The sequence below is a fragment of the Athene noctua genome, chromosome 10 (assembly GCF_965140245.1).
Source record: "Athene noctua chromosome 10, bAthNoc1.hap1.1, whole genome shotgun sequence".
NCBI lineage: Eukaryota > Metazoa > Chordata > Aves > Strigiformes > Strigidae > Athene > Athene noctua.
Genome location: NC_134046.1, coordinates 6,121,708 through 6,140,905, shown reverse-complemented (window position 1 = coordinate 6,140,905; position 19,198 = coordinate 6,121,708). Strand labels below are relative to the sequence as shown.

At 50.6% G+C, this 19,198-nt stretch overlaps 1 protein-coding gene across 5 annotated transcripts in view; it reads left to right on the top strand.

Moving 5' to 3' along the window:
• PRICKLE2 (prickle planar cell polarity protein 2) overlaps positions 1-18,494 on the top strand; it is a 108,825-nt gene extending 90,331 nt beyond the window's left edge. For all 5 annotated transcript variants that reach the window (XM_074914311.1, XM_074914314.1, XM_074914316.1 and 2 more), the window contains 3 exons: positions 1,424-1,610; positions 3,929-4,792; positions 15,751-18,494. In XM_074914311.1, the coding sequence (XP_074770412.1) occupies positions 1,424-1,610; positions 3,929-4,792; positions 15,751-16,619 (1,920 nt within the window). In that variant the 3' untranslated portion in view covers positions 16,620-18,494. The remainder of the gene's footprint in view (positions 1-1,423; positions 1,611-3,928; positions 4,793-15,750) is intronic.
• The last annotated feature ends 704 nt before the right edge of the window (positions 18,495-19,198 follow it).

The following is a 19,198-nucleotide window of genomic DNA, read 5'->3' as shown; positions in this document are numbered from 1 at the left end:
GGGGAGGCTTTCCATGAGGATTTCCAATAACAGCACATCCTCCGTTCCTTGTGATTTTAGCCCAGCTGAGTGTCATGGTCCTTTCTTCTCCTCCGTCTCCCCAGGAGAAGCCTCTGGCGGGATGAGTGCTGTGCTTCCTACAAGACAGTAGTGTTTGAGTACACGCCGAGCTGAAATAGGCTTTAAGAGAGGCGATTAACGGGCTATAGGAAGCTGAACAAATGGAATACAAAACGAATATAGAAAACCATACAGAGTCGCCTCTTGAGCATTTCTCAAGTGTCAATCTCTGTTTAAAAGGCTGGTGAAGGAAATTGTTCTGGCTTTTAAAGTTATGAAAACCATAGTGTGGAAAACCATGTGTACTATAAAATACCGTGTCCCATCTATGCAAGCATGTAATAGTAAAAATCCAAGGCTATATGCACTTCAGATATAAAGAACATTGACGTATGTATCCAATTAAATTTGTAATGTTAACAGTAAAAAAACAACTCCTAACCATTTGACTGGCCCTATTTCCTTGTGGCTTAGGCTGGGTAACTTTTTCTCATGTATTTTTTATCCTTGCAAATTCTCATACAAGTCTTTCTTTCAGCTCCTTCTTTAACACACACTTCTTCCCCTGAAACATCCAGCACTAATTGTGAGAAAGAGTAACTCAGGGGTAAGAGGAACTGAAGGGGAAAAGCTCTCGGAGTGACCTGTGCTGGGACGGAGAGCCAGGGAGAGGAGCTGGGCCACTGCTTGCTCCTTGCAGCTTGGCTTTGGGAGTGGAGATGGGGTGGGGATGAGAAGTAGAGACAGCAAAAAAAGCATCTGATGGAACCATTTCAGATGGCTGTTTCACCAACCCACTCTTAACAATGTTCCGTGCCTCAGTTTCCCCACTGGTATAATGACTGCTAATTATCTTTATGAACACATGGGCTGGGTAGAGATACTGGGGAGGAGGCAGGTAGCTCCGTCTCCTCTCCCCTCCAGAGAGCTGCCACTTCTCCTTGTGTTTGCACTCATCCTTGTACTGGGGTCTCTGTTTCAGAGACGGGTAAATGTGTTTTAGTAAGCAGCTGCTCCGTTCTTCAGAAGTCCACCAGATCGATAGGTTGTATATAAGCGTGTTTATTACCCTGATCGACCCTTTCTGCTGATGGATGTGCTTAGAAAATGTTACTGCGAGCTCTGCCTTAGCGCTTTGTAGTCCGTGGGCTAAGACAGTCCTGAGCTATTTGCATTTTAATGGATTTCCTTAAGAAGTGATGGGTGCCCCTGCTGCAAGGGGAGTTTCCCATGGCTATAAAATGTGGAGGTTGTATGAGCAAAGGAGCGCAGCTGCTCTGCACAGGCAGGAGGCACGAAGGTTGGTGCCCGTAGCCCAGGTCCCCTTTCTGACCGACTCTGTTCCACGTTTCTCCCCCCACAGATCATTTTTGCTGACGAATGCACCGAGGCCGAGGGGCGGCACTGGCACATGAAGCACTTCTGCTGCTTCGAATGCGAGACGGTGCTGGGGGGGCAGCGGTACATCATGAAGGATGGCAGGCCCTACTGCTGCAGCTGCTTCGAGTCCCTCTACGCCGAGTACTGTGACACCTGCGCCCAGCACATCGGTACGTGCTGCTGCCTCGGCTCCAGGGCCAGCGCGGGGCGGGAGGGAGCGGGGCAAACCTCTGCTTGGAAGGTTGCTTCTGGCAACAAGGGCTGTGGCATTAATAAGTCTTTGACAATGACCTGGGGCTGCAGGCAGAACTGCCTGCAGCTGGGATTTGCTCCAGCCCTGCGGCATCTGAAGAGGTTCGTGCCCCTGTCGCATCCTACAAGGATGTTATCCCAGTAATTTGTTTGGTTAAACCAGTGTTTATCCCTTTTTATGGTCAGAGAGGGGAGGACTATCAGAGAGAACAACCTCAGGAGCTGTTGCAACTAGTGAAAACTTTCTCTGGCCTAATATAACACACGTTTTTTTTCCTTTTAAATCTCATTTTCCTGTAAAGAGCCTGGCTCTTCAACTCTCAGATTTTTTCCCAGCCAAGCTTGCCAAACTCACTTGCATGAGTTAATGAGCTACTGACAGGAAAGATGCTTGTTCATTCATCATTATTGTTTCTGTCTGCTTTTCTTAATCAACCCGCAGATAGATGTTCTCAGACAGAAAAAAAAACAAAACCCAACGCATCAGAGTCAATTTATGTTTCTAGAACAGTGACTGAAAATGTACTTTATTCTGGGGGTTAGCTGTCCCCCCAGCACTCAGAGGGTGGTAAGCCGGGTGGGCTGGGAAGCCACCTCGCTGCTCTCCCCAGTCCTGTTTGCCACTTGGCTGAGCATTTGCTAGTGGGTGGGCAGGCAGCCCTTTCTTTGTCCGTGGAGGTGAGCTCATGTGTTCAAATAACTCATAGGCTGCTGGGAAAGAAGAAAAAACAACCATTTTGCTCTTGTGCAGCAGCCAGATGGCACAGGGAGGAAGACTCAGGGCTTCAGCAAAGCACTTGGAGGACACATTTGCTGTGACCTGCAGCACATCCTTCCCGAAAGCTCAGCTGCGGAGCGGTGAAGACGCAGCTGTTAATGCTTCTCGCATGCTTCCTTCTCTCGTGCTTCCCCCATCTGCTGTCCTCCCCTCCGTCCAGCCGGCTGGAGCCTGCTGACTGTCAGGTTTTGGGGCAAAATGCCTGTTTTGGTGCATATCTGCACATTTCTAGCAAAGGAGAGACTGCAGCCATTTTGCTGCAAGTTGCTCATAGCAGTCACTGAGTGTTGTGCTTAAGAGCCACACAAATCAGAGGTGAGCGTGTGCTTAAGATTTGTAAGGCTTGGGCTGGGTAGCCGAGGACAGAGTGAGGAGTCTGTGCTCCTTCCTCTGCGAGATGGCTTCAGAGCATTGGAAAAGGAGCTGATAAAATCCCACCCACTGTCTTGCCCACAAGCGTAGCACTCCAGTTATATAAAAGCATTTCGCTCATTGTAAGGGAAGAAAAAAGCCCAGTTGCACTAAACCAAATCTAGGTTGGAACAAACCAGACCGTTAACATACTGTTCATTTGTGAAACACCCCAGCAGCGTTCGGCCCCCCCAGCGACACGGCTGTGGCGGGTGTGCAAGCACGTGCTGTGCACCCGTGGGGTGCAGCACCCCGCCGTGCCGCCCAGCCCTGCTGTGTGCGGCAGTTTCTCAGGTAAATGGGGGCTTTTGCCATGAACAGCAGCTTCAGCAAGTGAATAAACGTTATAATTGAAAGCCCGGGAGCTTCGCTCACAGCTCTGAGCAAGAGCGATGCGCGTGCAGCAGGCTTGTGCTCCCCAGGGTTTTGCTGGTAGGGGACAGACTCTCTGCATCAATTCCTTTAACCCGAGGGGGGCTGGAGGGAGCAACCCAGGAATTTTGGATGAGTGCAAGGCAAAGGTGTGTGCTCAGATCCTTGGGGCAGGCTCTCTGCACTCCCTTTTGGAGAAGGGGCACCAATAGCCAAAATAAAGTTAGGATGGGGCCGCAGTAGCAGTGACGGACAGGGATGTCATCTCCTCTGTTACATACTTAGCCAAGGCAGCACAAATTCCTCATTATGGTTCAGTTGGAGGCTTTTAGTTTTTTTTTTTTAAGTAGGGAGCATATTATTGCTTTGACTTCAAGGACTTTATGGAGAACTTCTTGCATTCCTTTGCTTTATGATCGGAAATATCCCCATTTAATATGAAATAGCTGGAGGCTTGGTTCTGCTGCCTTTCCCAGCATTGAGTAACTCCTGAGCAAAGGCCTGCAGACTTCAAGGAATTAAAAATGGGCTTAACTTCATGCATTGGAGAAACCCTGCTGAAGGGTTTTGGAGAGTGAACTGGGGGTGCATGTCGCTCGTAGGGGATGCACATGTTAAGTGCAGGGTGAAGTGACGCCCGCGGGCTGACTGATGCTGTGCATCTTCCCCCTCAAGGTATCGACCAGGGCCAGATGACGTACGACGGCCAGCACTGGCACGCCACCGAGACCTGCTTCTGCTGCGCCCAGTGCAAGAAGTCCCTGCTGGGACGGCCCTTCCTGCCCAAGCAGGGGCAGATCTTCTGCTCCAGGGCCTGCAGCGTTGGCGACGACCCCAACGGCTCCGACTCCTCCGACTCGGCTTTCCAGAGCGCGCGAGCCAAGGAGTCCCGCCGCAGTGCCAAGATCGGCAAGAACAAGGGGAAAGGCGAGGAGGGGGCGCGCAGCCCATGCAACCAGCTGCAGGTCACCTCCAACCGCCTCTCCACCGACGTGGACCCGCTGTCCCTGCAGATGGATTTGCTGAGCCTGGCCAGCCAGACGCCGAGCCTCAACAGGGAGCACTTGTGGAGGAGCCGGGATGAGCTCTATCACTATGGGAGCAAAATGGAGCAAAGTCAGTCCCAAAGCCCTTTGCAGCTTCTGAGCCAGTGCAACATAAGGACCTCCTATAACCCCAGCCAGGTCCCGGGCTCGCAGCCGGATTTATGGGCGAAACATTTCAGCAACCCAAAGAGGAGCTCCTCGCTGGCGATGAAGAGCCACGGCGGCAGCTTCATCCAGGACTGCAGAGAGGACTACTACTCCGGGAGGCTTCGCTCGCAGGAGAGCTACAGCGACATGTCCAACCAGAGCTTCCCTGAGACCAGAGGAAATCTTAAAGTCCCCAAGTACGAAGAGGAAGAGGAAGGCGGGATGCCGACACCGCAGTGCCGCACCCGGCACCCCATCAACGCCCTCAAGTTCTCAGAGGACCTGACGCCCACCGAGCAGACTCCCCGCGGCTCCATGGAGTCCCTCGCCCTCTCCAATGCAACAGGTACGTCACCCCTGCTCCTGTCACCCTGCGGCCACCCCAGGACCTCCTCTGTGCGATGGGGTCCCCTGTGCTCCAGGTCAGTGCCATGGCAGGTGTCTTCCCGTTACAGGGGTGACTGGCAGCTTGGGGACCATGGCTTGGTGCCATGGGCTTGCCTGCCCAGCCCTGGTATGCCTGGCAGCCTCCTCTTGCTTTGCTTGCTTGTTTACCAAATGCAGAGCTTTATAGATGGCTGGCCTTTCTGTGTAGCTCAAATGTTTTAAGCTCTTTAATCCTCCCTTTTGTGAAGAGGGGAGAAAAATCAAGGCCAGCTGCTAATGCAGAGGCAGATTCCAGCCTTCAGCGCTTGAAGGACTGCTGTCAGCTGCCCTTGCAGGCTAAAAATATTTTTAAATGCTTTGAAATAGGCCCAGTTAACCCCTTTTGCATGTTACGCAGTCCTTGAGCACGTGACTAGTTAAAAGAAATTCCTTCCCCTCTATGCACGGCTCTTGTTCTCCTCTTCCCCAACCCCCTGGTAGAAACTGCATGGAAAGGCACGATGCTTGTCCCGTCAGGCTGCGCCCATTTCTCATGAGCACATCCCAGGGTAATATTTCTCAGTTCTCTGACCCCAGACGTGTTTGGGTTTCATGTTGCGGCTGTGGGGATGGGTGTACGTGCACAGACGTGTCCGTGTCGGGGCTCTGGTCCGCAGCTCGGCGCTGGGGCGGCTCAGCCCCCTGCACACGCTGTCCTGCAGCCTGCTGCAGTTTGTATTATCAGATGCCTGCCCTCGTCTGGCACAGCTATCGCTTGCTTCCAAGTCCCTCAGCAGAAAACTTTGCAGAAAAGAAAATACCGAGCCTGGTTTGCTTGTCAAAGATATACTGCCTTGCTTTTTCTTTGCTGCTCTCCTGGCTTTCCTCTGCTCCAGCCAAGCATTGCTCAGATTCGGGCAGGCCCTGCGCCTGCCCCCTGCAAAATAGAGCCCGTCTGTCTTGCTGTCACTGGCAGTGAACACACTGCAGGGTGTTGGGGACCTGGTCCTGAGGGTTTCCCTGCGGGACGCTGGCACTGGGTGCTGGGGATGTGCCAGCGAGCATCGCCAGGCCCCCCAAGAGCTGAGCACCACTGAACCCCAGCTCTGGGCTCTGCCCCGCCTGGACGGACAGGTTTGCTCTGCTACGCCCGTGCCTCCTCGCCTCGCTCCTGGGTTTCGGTGTGTTTGTTTAGGGAAGTTGCCAGCCCCGTGCCAAGATGTGAAACAATCTCTGTGTTCAGCCAGCATCTCCCTGTCAAGTGATAAAGCAGGGGGGAGAGGAGAAGCTAATGAGCAGGAGAGGTTTTTGCTCAAACAGCCTTGGATATATGTGGAGGCAAAAGATGTGAAATGACAAGGGAGTTGGGAATTGCTAGCCCAAACAAGGTTTCCCTGAGCAAAGCTCCACGTTTCCAAAGCTACTTGCGTTCCTGAAAACTCGTGTTGTGTAAACCACATCAGTACAAAGAGTCTTGAGCAACACCAAGTTCAGATGAGCAATCCCTGAGTACTGAAGGGGGTGGCTGCATGCTTTGGAGCTGAAGTGTAACAGGGTATAGGGGATACAGGTCAAGAGACAGGAAACATGGCAAGACCTTCATATTAGAATGAAAATCATGCTGTCCTTCATTTTAGAAACCTCTTTTTTAAATGCTGGGAGGGACACCTTCCAAAGGCATCATCCTCCATACTCAGCCAAAGTATGAATTTCCTTACGGGCAGTGCCTGCCTTAACGACTTGGTTCTTTCCTGCTTTCTGGAGCAGATGCTCAGCATGATGGGGCTTGCAACAATTAAGTGAGGTGATAGCATTTTTATTAATGTGTAAGATTCTAATAATTTTCCCTGCTCTGGGACCTGGCTCAGCATAAGCTGGGGGGGCACTGCAGCAGTAACAGGCAGCTCCCCATGTGTGCAGTTATGGAGGACACAATTATCATCCCATTTAATTGGCAGCGTTCTGAGGACAGGGAGGTTCGGTGACCCAGCCGAGGTCTGCAGGAGAGCAGGTTTTTGGGCAGGGGGGTGTCAGGGCACAGCACCCCACTGCCTGGCTTTTCCCATCCCACACTCCCTGCCACGGATGAGCAAGCTGCCCACCGAGCATCCCCACAAAACTCCCCCAACACAGCCCAGGGGTCTGGCTTGCCCTGTGCCCTCCACCCTGCATGTCCCAGCTCTGCTCTGCAGGAAACTCCCAGGCATCCACATACAAGGTCCCTTCAAGCTACTGATGCTGCACAGTTGCTCCACCTTATAAAGTGAAATAATTAATACCGCATGCATCTAACTTTTGATGGCATTGCTGAAAACGTTCTTTTTTTTTTATAGGGAGCTGAAGGGCAAACAGTCCCTGACCTGCAAGAGCACACGTTAAACGCTGGTCCCTCCCTAGCAGCAGATTTTGCTGCGATGTTTCTATTACAACTTAACTACTAATTAGCTGGAGACATCAGTAAAAGCAGATAACTCGTGGGGTGTGCAGCAGTAGTTCCTGCCTCCTATGAATAGATGCTGTCCCTATAATATTTGCAATAGCATTTAGTGCCAGAACCAGGGGTCACCAATGGGGCGGGTCGTTCGTGATCTGCGTGACCCCAAGTCTCCTGTGGGACCTCAAGTTTTCACCTTACCAACCAGCTCTACTTACTTAAGCACTTTAAAGCCAGTTCCTCATGGGTTTGTAAAGAGGTGTGATACCGTGGTAATCCTGGGCCCTTGCCCTTAAAGTGCTCAGTTGTGCTCTGCTGTCTCACGGTGGGCAGTAGTGAGTTGCAGAGGTAGCTGTGACCCTCCTTGGGCTCTGCTTCAGGGTTTGAATTAGACGGGAATGTCTCTGCTTTCCTCTGTTTTGTGCTTGTGTAATTGCCACAAATGCTGATGTGATTTAAACACATCCACTGGCAAAGGGCAGAGTTTTCTGCTGGTGGAGGGCATCTCTCCTTTCCTCCCACTTTTCTGTTTGAAAATCCCTTTTCTGCCATCAACTGAAGGCTACGACAGACTCCGACCCACTACAGCTTCTTGGAGACTGGGTCCTCCTCCTGCCCAACAGGGACATTAGATGGAGAGGCAGAGAGCAAAAATATTTCCCAGTACATTTTCCAAGAAACAGCTCATTTTTGCTGATTTTGTATTATCTGTTATGTTTTATTTCCTTTGGCTGCTTTTGCTTTTTTTCTTTTTTTAATGGCATTAGCAACAATACAAAACAGTGGATGCTGTAGCAATGTTTACCCTATAACTCCCTTTATTAAGCAATCAGGACGATGCTAAAATGGAGTTTGTCCAGGAACCTTTTCTCTTGAGGAAGAGCATGATCCTACCAGAGGTTAATCACTTCCCAGAAGATACTTGGTCCACCACAGCCCTGCTCCCAGTGCTTGCGCTCTGCCTTGCTCTGCTTGTGCTTGATTTGCCCTCTAAAAAGGTTTTGCAGGCGCTGTATGTGCCTAGCAGCTGAATTAGAAATCAAGAGCTGATCTCTGCTGATTCCAAAGAGCCATTTCCACAAAATTCCAGCTGGTCAAATAGCCCACTTAAGAAAGTACCTGCGGGCTAAATGTTATTCTCTGGGAAGAATCTCTTTGTGTGCAGCTTGCAGATATCAGGAGTGCTTTGGAGGTAGAAGTTGTGTTGAACAGTGAGACTGTTCTATGCAAAAGGAGAAATGGATTTTAAGTATTCCTTGAGAAAATTAGTTTGGGTGAAGGTAGTAGCTTCATCGGTCACAGGCATAAATCCAGGGAAAAAAGATGTTACACTGGTGCCGTGACAGGGTGGAATGTGATTTCACATGTATGGCACACATTTCTTCTGTCATCTATGTTATGAGATGCCCAGAGGCCCCAAATAGCTGTTTTTCCAGGACTCAACAACTGTGATATACCCAAAAAGTAGAGAGAAAAAAACCATAGGAATACGCACGTGGGTTGGCACTGATCCCTGCACATCTGAGTTGCAGAGTGACCTGACAGCATCATTTGTCTCCAGTCCCCTCTTCTTCCTCTGCCTGAGGAGGAGCTGAAGGGGGTGGGGGTGGGGAAGAAAAAAGCCCCGTTTCTCAGGGCCGACGTTTATTTTCCAGAGAAGGGTTCAATGTCCCAGCCTCTCCTGCACCGAGGGCTTGGGAGCAGCTCCTGAACACCCTCAGGGATGGCAGTGAGGGGCTCAGGGTCTGGGGCTGTTCCCCATCCCCGTGTCCTCAGCACCACTGCATCCCATGGGTGCTTCTCTCCCCCACTGGCTGGAGAGGGCGGCTGCCCTGGGCACTTCAGCTGAGTTATGTGAGCCAGAAAATGACACATTGGCTGTTCCTGACTTTTTCTAAGAAAAAGGAGGCTCCCAGCTCTCCAGCACACTCCTACCACCCTCTTTCCCCTAGACACAGGCAGCATAAAACTGCTTCTGAGTCAGAACATAGGATCCTTGTGGGGATTTCTTGCAACTTTGAGACCCAGGTATAACATTCCCCAATCCTAGCTGGGTCATTTTGAAACCCAATGTGTGAAGACAGAGGTTTTTCCATCCCAAAGGGCCAATGCCAAAACTGCCAGGGATGTGGTGTAGTTGGGAACTGTCACTGTTAGGTTAATGGTTGAACTAGGTGATATTCAAAGTCTTTTCCAACCGAGATGTTTCTGTGATTCTGTGAACATTTCTTCTCCCCCTCGCCCACCTTTTGCTACTCAGTAAAGATGCAGAAGGCAAATGCAGGGAATGAGAGAATGAAGAACAGCTCACTGTAGGAGAAGATCAGGTTCGAGACCATCTAAGGAATGTGAAGGAGCACAAGTCAATGGGAGCTGATGAGATGCATCCACAGGTCTTGAGGGAACTGGCAGATGAAGTGGCAAAGCCACTAGCCATCATATTTGAGAAGTTGTGGCAGTTCAGAGAAGTTCCTGGTGACCGGGAGGTTTGGTGTGCCTACCGCAGGGGCCAGCCACGTGCATGCCTTCACCCCTTCGGTGTCACACACGGACGTGCTGAAGCCCATGGGGTAACAACCAAACCAGAGGGAGAGCTGAGGGACTTGTGGAAGATGTCAGGGGAAGCAGTAGCACATCATCCCCATCCTGGCCTGCTGCCTTGTCTGGGGAGAGTGTAGGAGCTGGTGGTGGTGATGAAGGGGGTTTCAGGGATGCTTCTAGGTTAAAATCCAACCCTTTTCCCAGGCAGCACCCATGCAGGGGCTTCTTTCAGTGAGCCAGACAGAGGGACCGATCGAGTGGGAGATACACCCTCACAGCCTTGGGGTGGCACGCAGGGGCACACTGTGGGAGGCTGGTGGGACCATGACCCGCTTGGCCGAGCACTCTGCTTTCCCCCAAATTGTTTACTTTCCACAATTTGCACTTACATAAGGGTTCTGCTTTATTTCTGCATGCCCCGAGGTCACTCAGAAGTGAGATGAAGCTGAGCTATAAACAAAGCCCTGGACAGGCTGTTTCTCCTTAAGTTCCTTTTTAGTCCTTGAAGTTGAACTTGAAATAAACCCTGCTTCAGGGGTGGTGAGGATATGTCTGCCTGGTGCTGTGGAAGGGAGAGGGACAGGACATGAGAGATGCCGTACTGTCCCTTTCTGTGCCTCTACAGCTTCACTTAAACTCTGCCTGGCTGTCCTGGGCGCAGGGTTTTGGTGAAGGCAGGCACCTATATGGGTATCAGGTGGCGAGGGCTGCGATGCACAGGTGTACAAATACGCTATGATAAATGTAAAGGCAAGAAGCAAGCGTCAGCATAGCCCTGTTTGTTTGCAATATCCTAAGTCAGGATGTTTTGCCTTCCCCCGCCGGGGTGAAGCAGATGATGCTATCTCTGCAGTGGGATGCTGGCTGCGGCAGGGTCTCGCCCTGTGTCAGCCCAGCTTCGTGGGGAATTTAATTTAATGGGGGCTGGGAGCTGATTCCCCTCATGGGGGGGGCTTCATTCCCAGCCTCACGCCCAACGTACGTGCTCTCTGCGGCCCCTCTGCTGTCGTTTGCCAAGTGGTTTAATAATTCTTAATTAACGCAACTTGCAGCCCCGGTTTAGCAAAGCAGACAGTGAGATTTAAGCGCCTCCGAGTGCTTTGTTGTGGCAGGGTTGTAGAGGTGATGCTCATGAGGAATATCTCTGTGCCGTCGCTTTGCTTATTCAGTTGTTATTTCCCTTGGCAATGTTTTATGGGATAAACATGGTTCTTAATAGGAGTGGGAAAGGATTTCAGAGGGGATTGTACAGCATGTTCTTAGCAAACCTTAATGTTAACCAGAAGCCTGCTTTGTGTTCCCGGCACCATAGCCAGCTCGAGTTTTATATCAAACACCCGCAGACGAGCTACAGCTTTCACTTGTGCTCATCCGAAAGGCGTGTGTTTCCATGGCTCCGGGGTGAAATATTGAGCCTGGCAGCCCCACGCGGTGGAGAACAGCAGCAAAATAACCTGCTGTGTCCACATGCGCCGCGGTGCTGGCTCCAATCTGGCCACAGGACAGCCACCAGCCAACGTACCGTGCTGGTGACGGCAGACGCCACCTTTCCTCTTCCAGTGGAAGAGCCTCTAGGGTAAGTGCCAACGGATGCGCTCGGTGTCTCAGAGCATCATTTTGCAGAAGGAAGGTCTGGCGGGGTCAGCACATCACCCCTGGAAAGGGCTTGGTGATGTGGTAACAACCATCCCACGCCGTGGACCAGAGCAGGGCTCCTGCTCCCCTGCACGGCCTCGGGAAACAGATTCTCAGGTTTCCTTGTTAGAAAAAAATCACTGCTGCGTGGTGGGGTCTCCCCTTGTGTGCTCGTTCTTCCAGGTTAGGGCTCGCTCAGGTTATTAGCTGAGTTCCCAGATGAAACACTTCATTAAGAGGGAGCTGCAGCGGTTGTAAATAAATACTGGTAATTCAAGAAGATTGGGCCTCAGTGCTCTGATGTCGCTCTGAAATGGCAAATGACCACAGGAGAGAGGAAGGTCGATGCCACCTTTGCCCTGTCCAGGGCAGTGTGGGACCAAAGATCCAAAGCTGCTCTGCCTGTGCCCGGGTATCCGCCGCCTTCGAGTGCCTGGGAAACCCTCCAGTGCTGGAGCCTGCCCTGGCTGGCTTCTGCTGTGGTCGTACAGAAAGAGTTTTCTTCTATTCCAAGCTGAAATTTTCCTTGAAGGAGTTCAGCAGACCTGGAGAACAATGTATTTCTCTCCTCCTTGCAAGCATTTTTTTTTTTCACATTTGAAGGATGTTATTATATCCCCTTCAGCCTTCTATTCTCTAGACTAAACAACCCCTGCTCTTTCAAACTTTATTCCTGGGTTATATTTTCTAGATGAAATTTTTCAGATAAATGGTTATTGCTGTTCTCTGAACTCACTGCAGTCAAACTGGAGCATTCCTGGCTTGCTCCTGCTATGCCTTGATGAGGTTTTGCAGCTCCTCAGGGAGGGGCAGGATCATTTAGGGGAGCTTTGAAAGACTAAGCTGGGCCTAACCCCCACTCATTTACACCTTGCATTGGTGTAAATGTAAAATTAAGCCTGGAGGCACCTTTGTGTTTTGCGTGGGTTAGAAGTTTCATCCTTGACCTGGTACTCGACCTTGACCTGCTCTGGGCACTGTAAGAGCCATGTGGAGCTCTGGGTGCCTTCAGTGATGCTGTAAAAGCGCAGCTTTGCTCCTGAGCGAGTGGAAGAAATCCTTTGCTGCTACTGTGGAGCAGATAAAACAAAATTTCCATGGCTCCTGGCTGTGCTGCTTGCTGGGTCACTTTCTAGCGTGGCTCTGAAAAAAAAGGCTTGTGCACATGCAGCCTGCCAAATCTGCCTGAGACGATGCATTTGGCCCCCAGCAAGGAGCGTTTCCCACTCTGTCCCATGGAGGAACGCAGCTGTTCTCGGGGTGGCTTTGCTGCAGCCTCCTGAGCATGGGCTGCATCGTGCCCTGAGCTGCGTGTGCTGGCAACGGTGGTGTACGTGCTCCGTGCTGGATTCCTCTTATAATCGACATCTTCCCAGAGACTCAAGATCTTAAAATATGTGTGCTTAATTATAATCAGGCTGTCTGGATGAACAGCCAGAAACATCCCCTGGACCTAATAATCACTGATTAAACCTTGCACTCTGAGCACGAGCTGTACGTGTATCACAGGCTCCTTGTCTGAAATTGCTGCCCCCAGTGCTGACCAGCACTTTAAAGGGGAAACGACAAAAACATTCATGGTGTGCAGGGGGCTTGAGACCCCTACATCCTGCATAAACTAAACCTGTGAAGTGCTGGTTCTGTCTTTCCCAGAGCCAGAGCCACCCAATTATCGTGGCTTGCTTTGCTCCTGGCAAAAAGAAATACAAGTTTCACTGCAGGTCATCTCGCTCGGCCTCCATGGTTGCGTGCAATGCTCCTGCTGGTGATATGGAGGATGCAGATATGTCTCGCTTAATTTGAAAATACTGTCTTACTCTTCCCATGTTTCCGGAACCTCTCCCCAGATGCTTGTTTTTGTTGGTGCTGGATGCAGGACCAGAGGAGTGAGAGATGACCCGTGGGTGCCATCCGATGCGGCTGGCTGCGAAGCACCGGCTCGCCCTGTGCCCCTGCGAGGCGGGATGAGGTTGGCCCCTTTCAAAAGATGCTGCCAAAATCAATTTGCTGACGCTGCAGAAGCATCCTGTGGTGTTTGGATCTGTATTCCTGAACAGCGCTGCCATTGCTCGTTCTTATTGCGGAGCTGCGCCAGTTCTCTTAACGAAGGGTTGCATAAATGTCACCAAGGGCTCATTTTCTTTGGCGTCAGCTATTGTCTGACAGATCTGATTAAGGCCACATTCAGCTGTCAGCGGCCGTGATTCACGTTCGGATCAGCTCCGTCGGCAACCCCACTGTTACTCTGGCTTTTTGGGAGGTCTTTGCGCGTGTTCCGGAGTTGCTTTTCTCTCCGGGGGCGGGGGGGCTGCTGGGCTCCTCTGTGGTGGCACAGGAGGCCCACGGGGAGCAGTGCCTGATGTGACAAACAGCATCACTGGGATCAAAGGCAGAAGATCACGGCTCCAGCGGGGAGGTGGCGTGTGCGGGGAATCGCTTGCTGCCATGACGGGAGCGGGGAGCGCCGGCGGGCGGGTCCTCGGGGGGGACGGGGAGCCCAGCCAGGACTGTTTCCAAAGGATGGTCAGCAGGGTTGGGTCAGCTCACTCGAGATCCGTGCGGCTTAGGAAACAAAAAAAATGAAGCTGGCTTGAAAAGTGTGTCCTTTTAGAAACAGAACATGGCTTTAACTTTTTTTTTTTTAACCCAGCCTCTCCCTTTTCCTGCGGTGTTCAGGAATCGCCTTCGCTTTACCTTCGTCTGTAATCATAAACTCCAGAAACATCCCCATTAACAGCAGAAAAGCAAAAGAGCAGAGGGAAATGGCTGCGGTGGCTGGGAGGACTCGGGGAGCAAAGCCAAATCATGTGAGACCCAGCAGCTCGAGTGCTAAAGCTCTCCCTGGTGCCACCGAGGGGAGGATTTAGAAAACCTTGCCCATCTTTGCAGGATCTGTTGATCTTTTTGAGACTGAGTCCAAAGAAACCCTGAAGCGGCTCATGAGCGGGGTTAGTGACAGCAGCCCTTGTTCTTGTTCAGGTTTGGCAGGCAGCAGCTAATGCTGAAGGAGCTGAGCTCTCGATGAAATGTAAGCAGCTTTTGTTAAGGGAAAAAGAAGTTTATTCTTGAATTGAGGGCTGGGTGGTTGGTTTTTTTTAATTAATTTGCAAAGTCGTAAATTCTCGGTGATTGCATAAGGGCTGTGCGTCATGTCGAAAATCCTGCTGATGGTGCACGGCTCTCCGCGTTTGGTCTGCACGGGGAGGTTGTCGGAGAGGGATGGCGAGAAAAGCGCCAAAGCAAACACTCTGCGTTTGATTTGGGATGAAATGGATTTCCTTTCAAATAGCTTGCGAAACGTGTTGTCCTGAGCTTGCAATGCAAGCGCTGAGTGCTGCCAGTTGTCAAGCCAACATGGAGATAGTCAGAAAATAGAGAGAAAACACCCAGAAAATAGGCCAAGGACTAGGGTGACGTGGGGTGTGTTGAGTTTCTCATTGATGGGCACATGCTGAGCAGACATCACGCTTCTCTGCTGTCGGGTGAAGGCTTTCTGGGCTGGAAGAGAACACCTTGTAGGAGCTGTGGGCTGGAGGAGAGCACCTTGCGGGAGCTCAGAGCTGGGTGGCACATGGGAGAGACCCAGTGGGTCACCTTTCCGAGCAGGGCAGCCCATCAAGGTGGAGCTGATGTTCCTGGCTTCGTGCCCATATGCGGGTGTCTGGATATCTGCAGGGGTAGCCTGACCCTCCTGCTGCTTACAGGGAGCTCCAGCAGACCCTCTCGCCCTCAGGTGTTTCCTCACCTCCTGGGAAACCCAACTGCATGCACTTGGCCAAGGCTGCACCTTTGGTCTTCCCACGGGTGTCATTCAGGGGATCTGTGTGGTGCAGCACAGTAACAAGCCTGAATTAGTCAGGGGCCCCATTTTCAGCTGCCCCAGACGTTGTTCCGTCCCTCAAAACATGTCAGCATTGCACAAGGTGTGGGTGCCAGATCATGGCACCCTAGTTATCTCAGTGTGCAGGAGGCCTCAGGTTACCTCTGACGCATGATTTCTCACTGGCATCACTAGTTATTCCTATCAAGTTGCAGACAGCATAGACATATGGGGAAGGAAGTCGTGAAAAGCAACTTGGAGTTCAACTCAAAACACCTATAATTGGTGTGATATCCCCAAAGGAGGAACTGCCTGCTCTTAAAAAAAAAAAAAACTTTTTAAAAATCATCCTCTTGAAGGGCTCTTCAGGACAGCATCTAAACCACTGAGTTATTTTTTAAAGCAAAAGTCTTGGGCCAAACCCAGCCTTCTCCCCGCATCTCTGCTGATAGAAAATTTTCCTTCTTAACTCTTTTTTTTTTTCTTTTTTTCTCCTTTCCCTGCAAAGGCCTCTCTGCAGATGGTGGAGCCAAGCGCCAGGAGCATCTCTCCAGGTTCTCGATGCCTGACCTGAGCAAAGACTCAGGTATGAATGTCTCAGAGAAGATGAGCAACATGGGGACCCTGAACTCTTCCATGCAGTTTCGAAGCGCCGAGTCCGTCCGCAGCCTGCTGTCGGTGCAGCAGTACCAGGACATGGAGCCGACCCTGCACGGCCTCGCCAGCCCCCTCGGGTACCGAGAGCGGCAGGCGCATGGGCGGATGCACCAGAGCTTCGATTATGGTAGCGGGGTGCCCGGGGGCAAGCTGGGGGCACAGGAGGGCTCAAGGCATGCCCCCATGAGCGAGCGCACGCGCCGGCGAACTAATCTCCGGGATGATGATCGGCATTACCGCCCGCACCGGCCCCGGCGGTCTCGACGTTCCCGGTCGGATAACGCCCTGCACCTGGCCAGCGAGCAGTGCTGCCGCCTGAAGGAGAGACCCTCGCTCCGAGCCAGGGAAGACTACGACCAGTTCATGCACCAGAGGAGCTGCAGAGAGACGATGGAGCAGGGTCCCCGCAGGGACGTCTATGGTCACTGTCCCCGGACGGTGTCGGATCTCGCCTTGCAGAACCACTTGGGCGAGAGATGGGGGCCCTACTTCGCCGAATACGACTGGTGCTCGACCTGCTCCTCCTCTTCGGAGTCTGACAACGAGGGCTATTTCCTCGGGGAGCCAATTCCCCAACCCGCCCGCCTCCGGTACGTGACCAGCGAGGAGCTCCTGCACAAATATGGCTCATACAGCATGCCCAAGTCTTCCACGCTGAGTGGCAGGGGACAGTTGCACAGCCGGAAAAGACAGAAGAGCAAAAACTGTATCATATCCTAATGGCATCCTTGCCGGGCACCTTGGCAGAATGTAAATTAACTCACAAACTTGCACTGTTTTAGATCATGTAAGCGCTTTTATTGTAACAAAAAAGACCCGAAGAGTAGGGATTTGTAAGAAGGTTGTAGACTGGCTTCTATAAATAGTCATAATCCTGGGCACCATTAATATATTTTGCACATCTTTGGAGCAAAAAAAAAAAAAAAAGAAAAAGTTCACTTTAGCCTGTAATATTTACCCAGTAGTTTTTCTTCTTTCTCCCAAATATTGCCACCCTTTTGAGTTCTGTTTGTCCGTACATTTTCATTACCACTGTTGACTCTCAGCATCAGTTTGCCGGTAGCTTTTGCTTTCTACCATGTTTTTGTTTCCCATTAGCCATTTTGGTAGGTAATTTGTCTCTCAGACAGTGTGGGAGCCTAAGTTATTTCCATGATTGTTGTAAATGCAATGTAAATGAGAGTTTGGAGAAAATATTTTTGTATTTTGTAATATCAGAGGAATTTCTATATCTTAGGAGTCACTGGGAAAATGCATGCACATTCAGAATTGTTTCCAGCCAGAGCTAACCAAACAGTACTTTGGACCCCTCTTTCCATTTCATCATCAGATTTCTTAAGTATATCAGTGAGAGTTTGAGTTGTCATTTGTTTTGAGGGTTGTTTTTTTAAAAAAAAAAACTTTTTTCTGTTCTTTTGTTTTGATCCTGCTAAATAAAGAGAACATTTTGTGATTCATTAAATCTTGAAGAGGCCTCGGTGGCATTTTGAAGTCGGCTCACGCCTGTGATGTGCAGGTACGCTCCATCAGTCAGATACAGGAATCCTGACAGCTGCAAAAGGGACTTTTTTTTTTTTTTTTTTAAATATTATTAAATAGGAAAGAACAGAACTACCAAATGTCTGCAACATTGTAAATGACCAAAGCCGGAGAAGGAATTTTACACCTCTGTAGAGAACGCTGAAGTTACTCAACGTTGAACTATTATTTGGAGTAAATAAAAGTGTAAATGGTGCAATTGTGTGATGTCAGCATGACGTTGTTTTGAATATAGACTTGTCTTATGGTGCTCTAGTCTCCTGGGTTATGTTAACTGCTGTTCATTACCAAGTGGAAGTCTCAATATTGCCTACTGCCTAACACATAAGAGAACGACTGCAAACTGCTCCCCGCGGGCCTGACCCTGCCCTGGCAAGACGCCCTTGCCCCTCCGAGGCCGCTTGTGGCCGCGGGCTCATGTCCTGGGTGGGCTCAGCCCCCGCCTGCGGAGCTAGGACAGCCCCACAGCAGCCTCACCGTGGCAGAGTGTTCTATAAATAGGGCTCAGCTGTATTGTATTATGGTGGATGTGAGTTTGTTCTCTGTATGCTTCAAACCATTGAGGTGCTGCCATCACGGCGCGTCCCGGCGGATGCGCCGAAGGATTGCAAAGCCAGTGCTGGTTGTCCCGGTGCTTCCCGAGAAGGAGCAGGTTTACAAAAGGGGCTCTTGGCACCCAAAGATGCAGCTTAGCGCCTGAGGGTGTTAAGATAAATCTGGGCTTTGAGCCGCAGGAGGGCTAGGAGGCTTAACCGGCTGCATCGCCCTCGCCCCACGCGCTGCAGGCATCTCGGGGTGCCCCTGCACCTCCACCAAGCCGGCCCCTGCCCTGCACCCCGGGGAGGAGGGTCCCGCTGCAGGGCCGGTGCCGGCACCCCTGGCCATGTGCAGGGATGCCCCATTGCCTACTCAGAGCAGCAGATGCAGAAAATTCTTGAGGATGGATGTCTCCATACCACAAACTATTGCTAGGAATTTTTTTGTTGTTTGTAAAGGACAATGTGATAATTATTATTCCTTTAAAAAGAAAAGCAAACAAAAAAAAAAAAAAAAAGAAATGACACTTAAGTATATTTAAAAAAAATGTTTTTTTTTCCAGTTGGAATAAATGGAAGTATTCATCCAAAGGGAAGAGTCTCACGTGTATCTTTTTCCTCAAGGAGCGTTGGTTAGTTGTGAGTAGAAAACTTGATTTTTCATTCAAATCTTGTACAAGAGTCAGCTCAGCCCCTTCCCTGACATGGTTTCAGTGGGCAGGGAAAGCCGACAGAGGAGCATCTCCTGCACATCATGTGCCTTCCTCAGGTTTGGTGACTTGGAGCCATTTTGTGTTAAAAAAGCCAAGTCTTCACCTGGTGTAAGTCAGCACAGCTCAGCCAAAACCTGTGGTGGGTCTCCAGCTTACGCTGGGGGAGACTTCAAGCTGTAATTTATAAATAACAGCCTTTTTCTTAGAAGGTTCACAGATATTTCCTTGTTTTCCAAAACAGAGCTGGTTAAGTCGGATAGGGGTATTGTTTTCAGCCACAAGTATGACACTATAACTACAGGTTATTACGTAATTGGCATTTAATATGCACAAATTAATTCATTGTCAGTGATTAAAAGCACAATGAATGTTGTCTGTCAGCTCCCGTACAGCTGAGCTGCTCTTTGTACAGGGGGAGCCTGAATTGCTCAGCAAATGGTAAAAAAATAATCCCCAGCCTTTCCCCTTTAACTGCTTGCTGCCTCTCCCCAGGGGTAACATAACAAGCTTT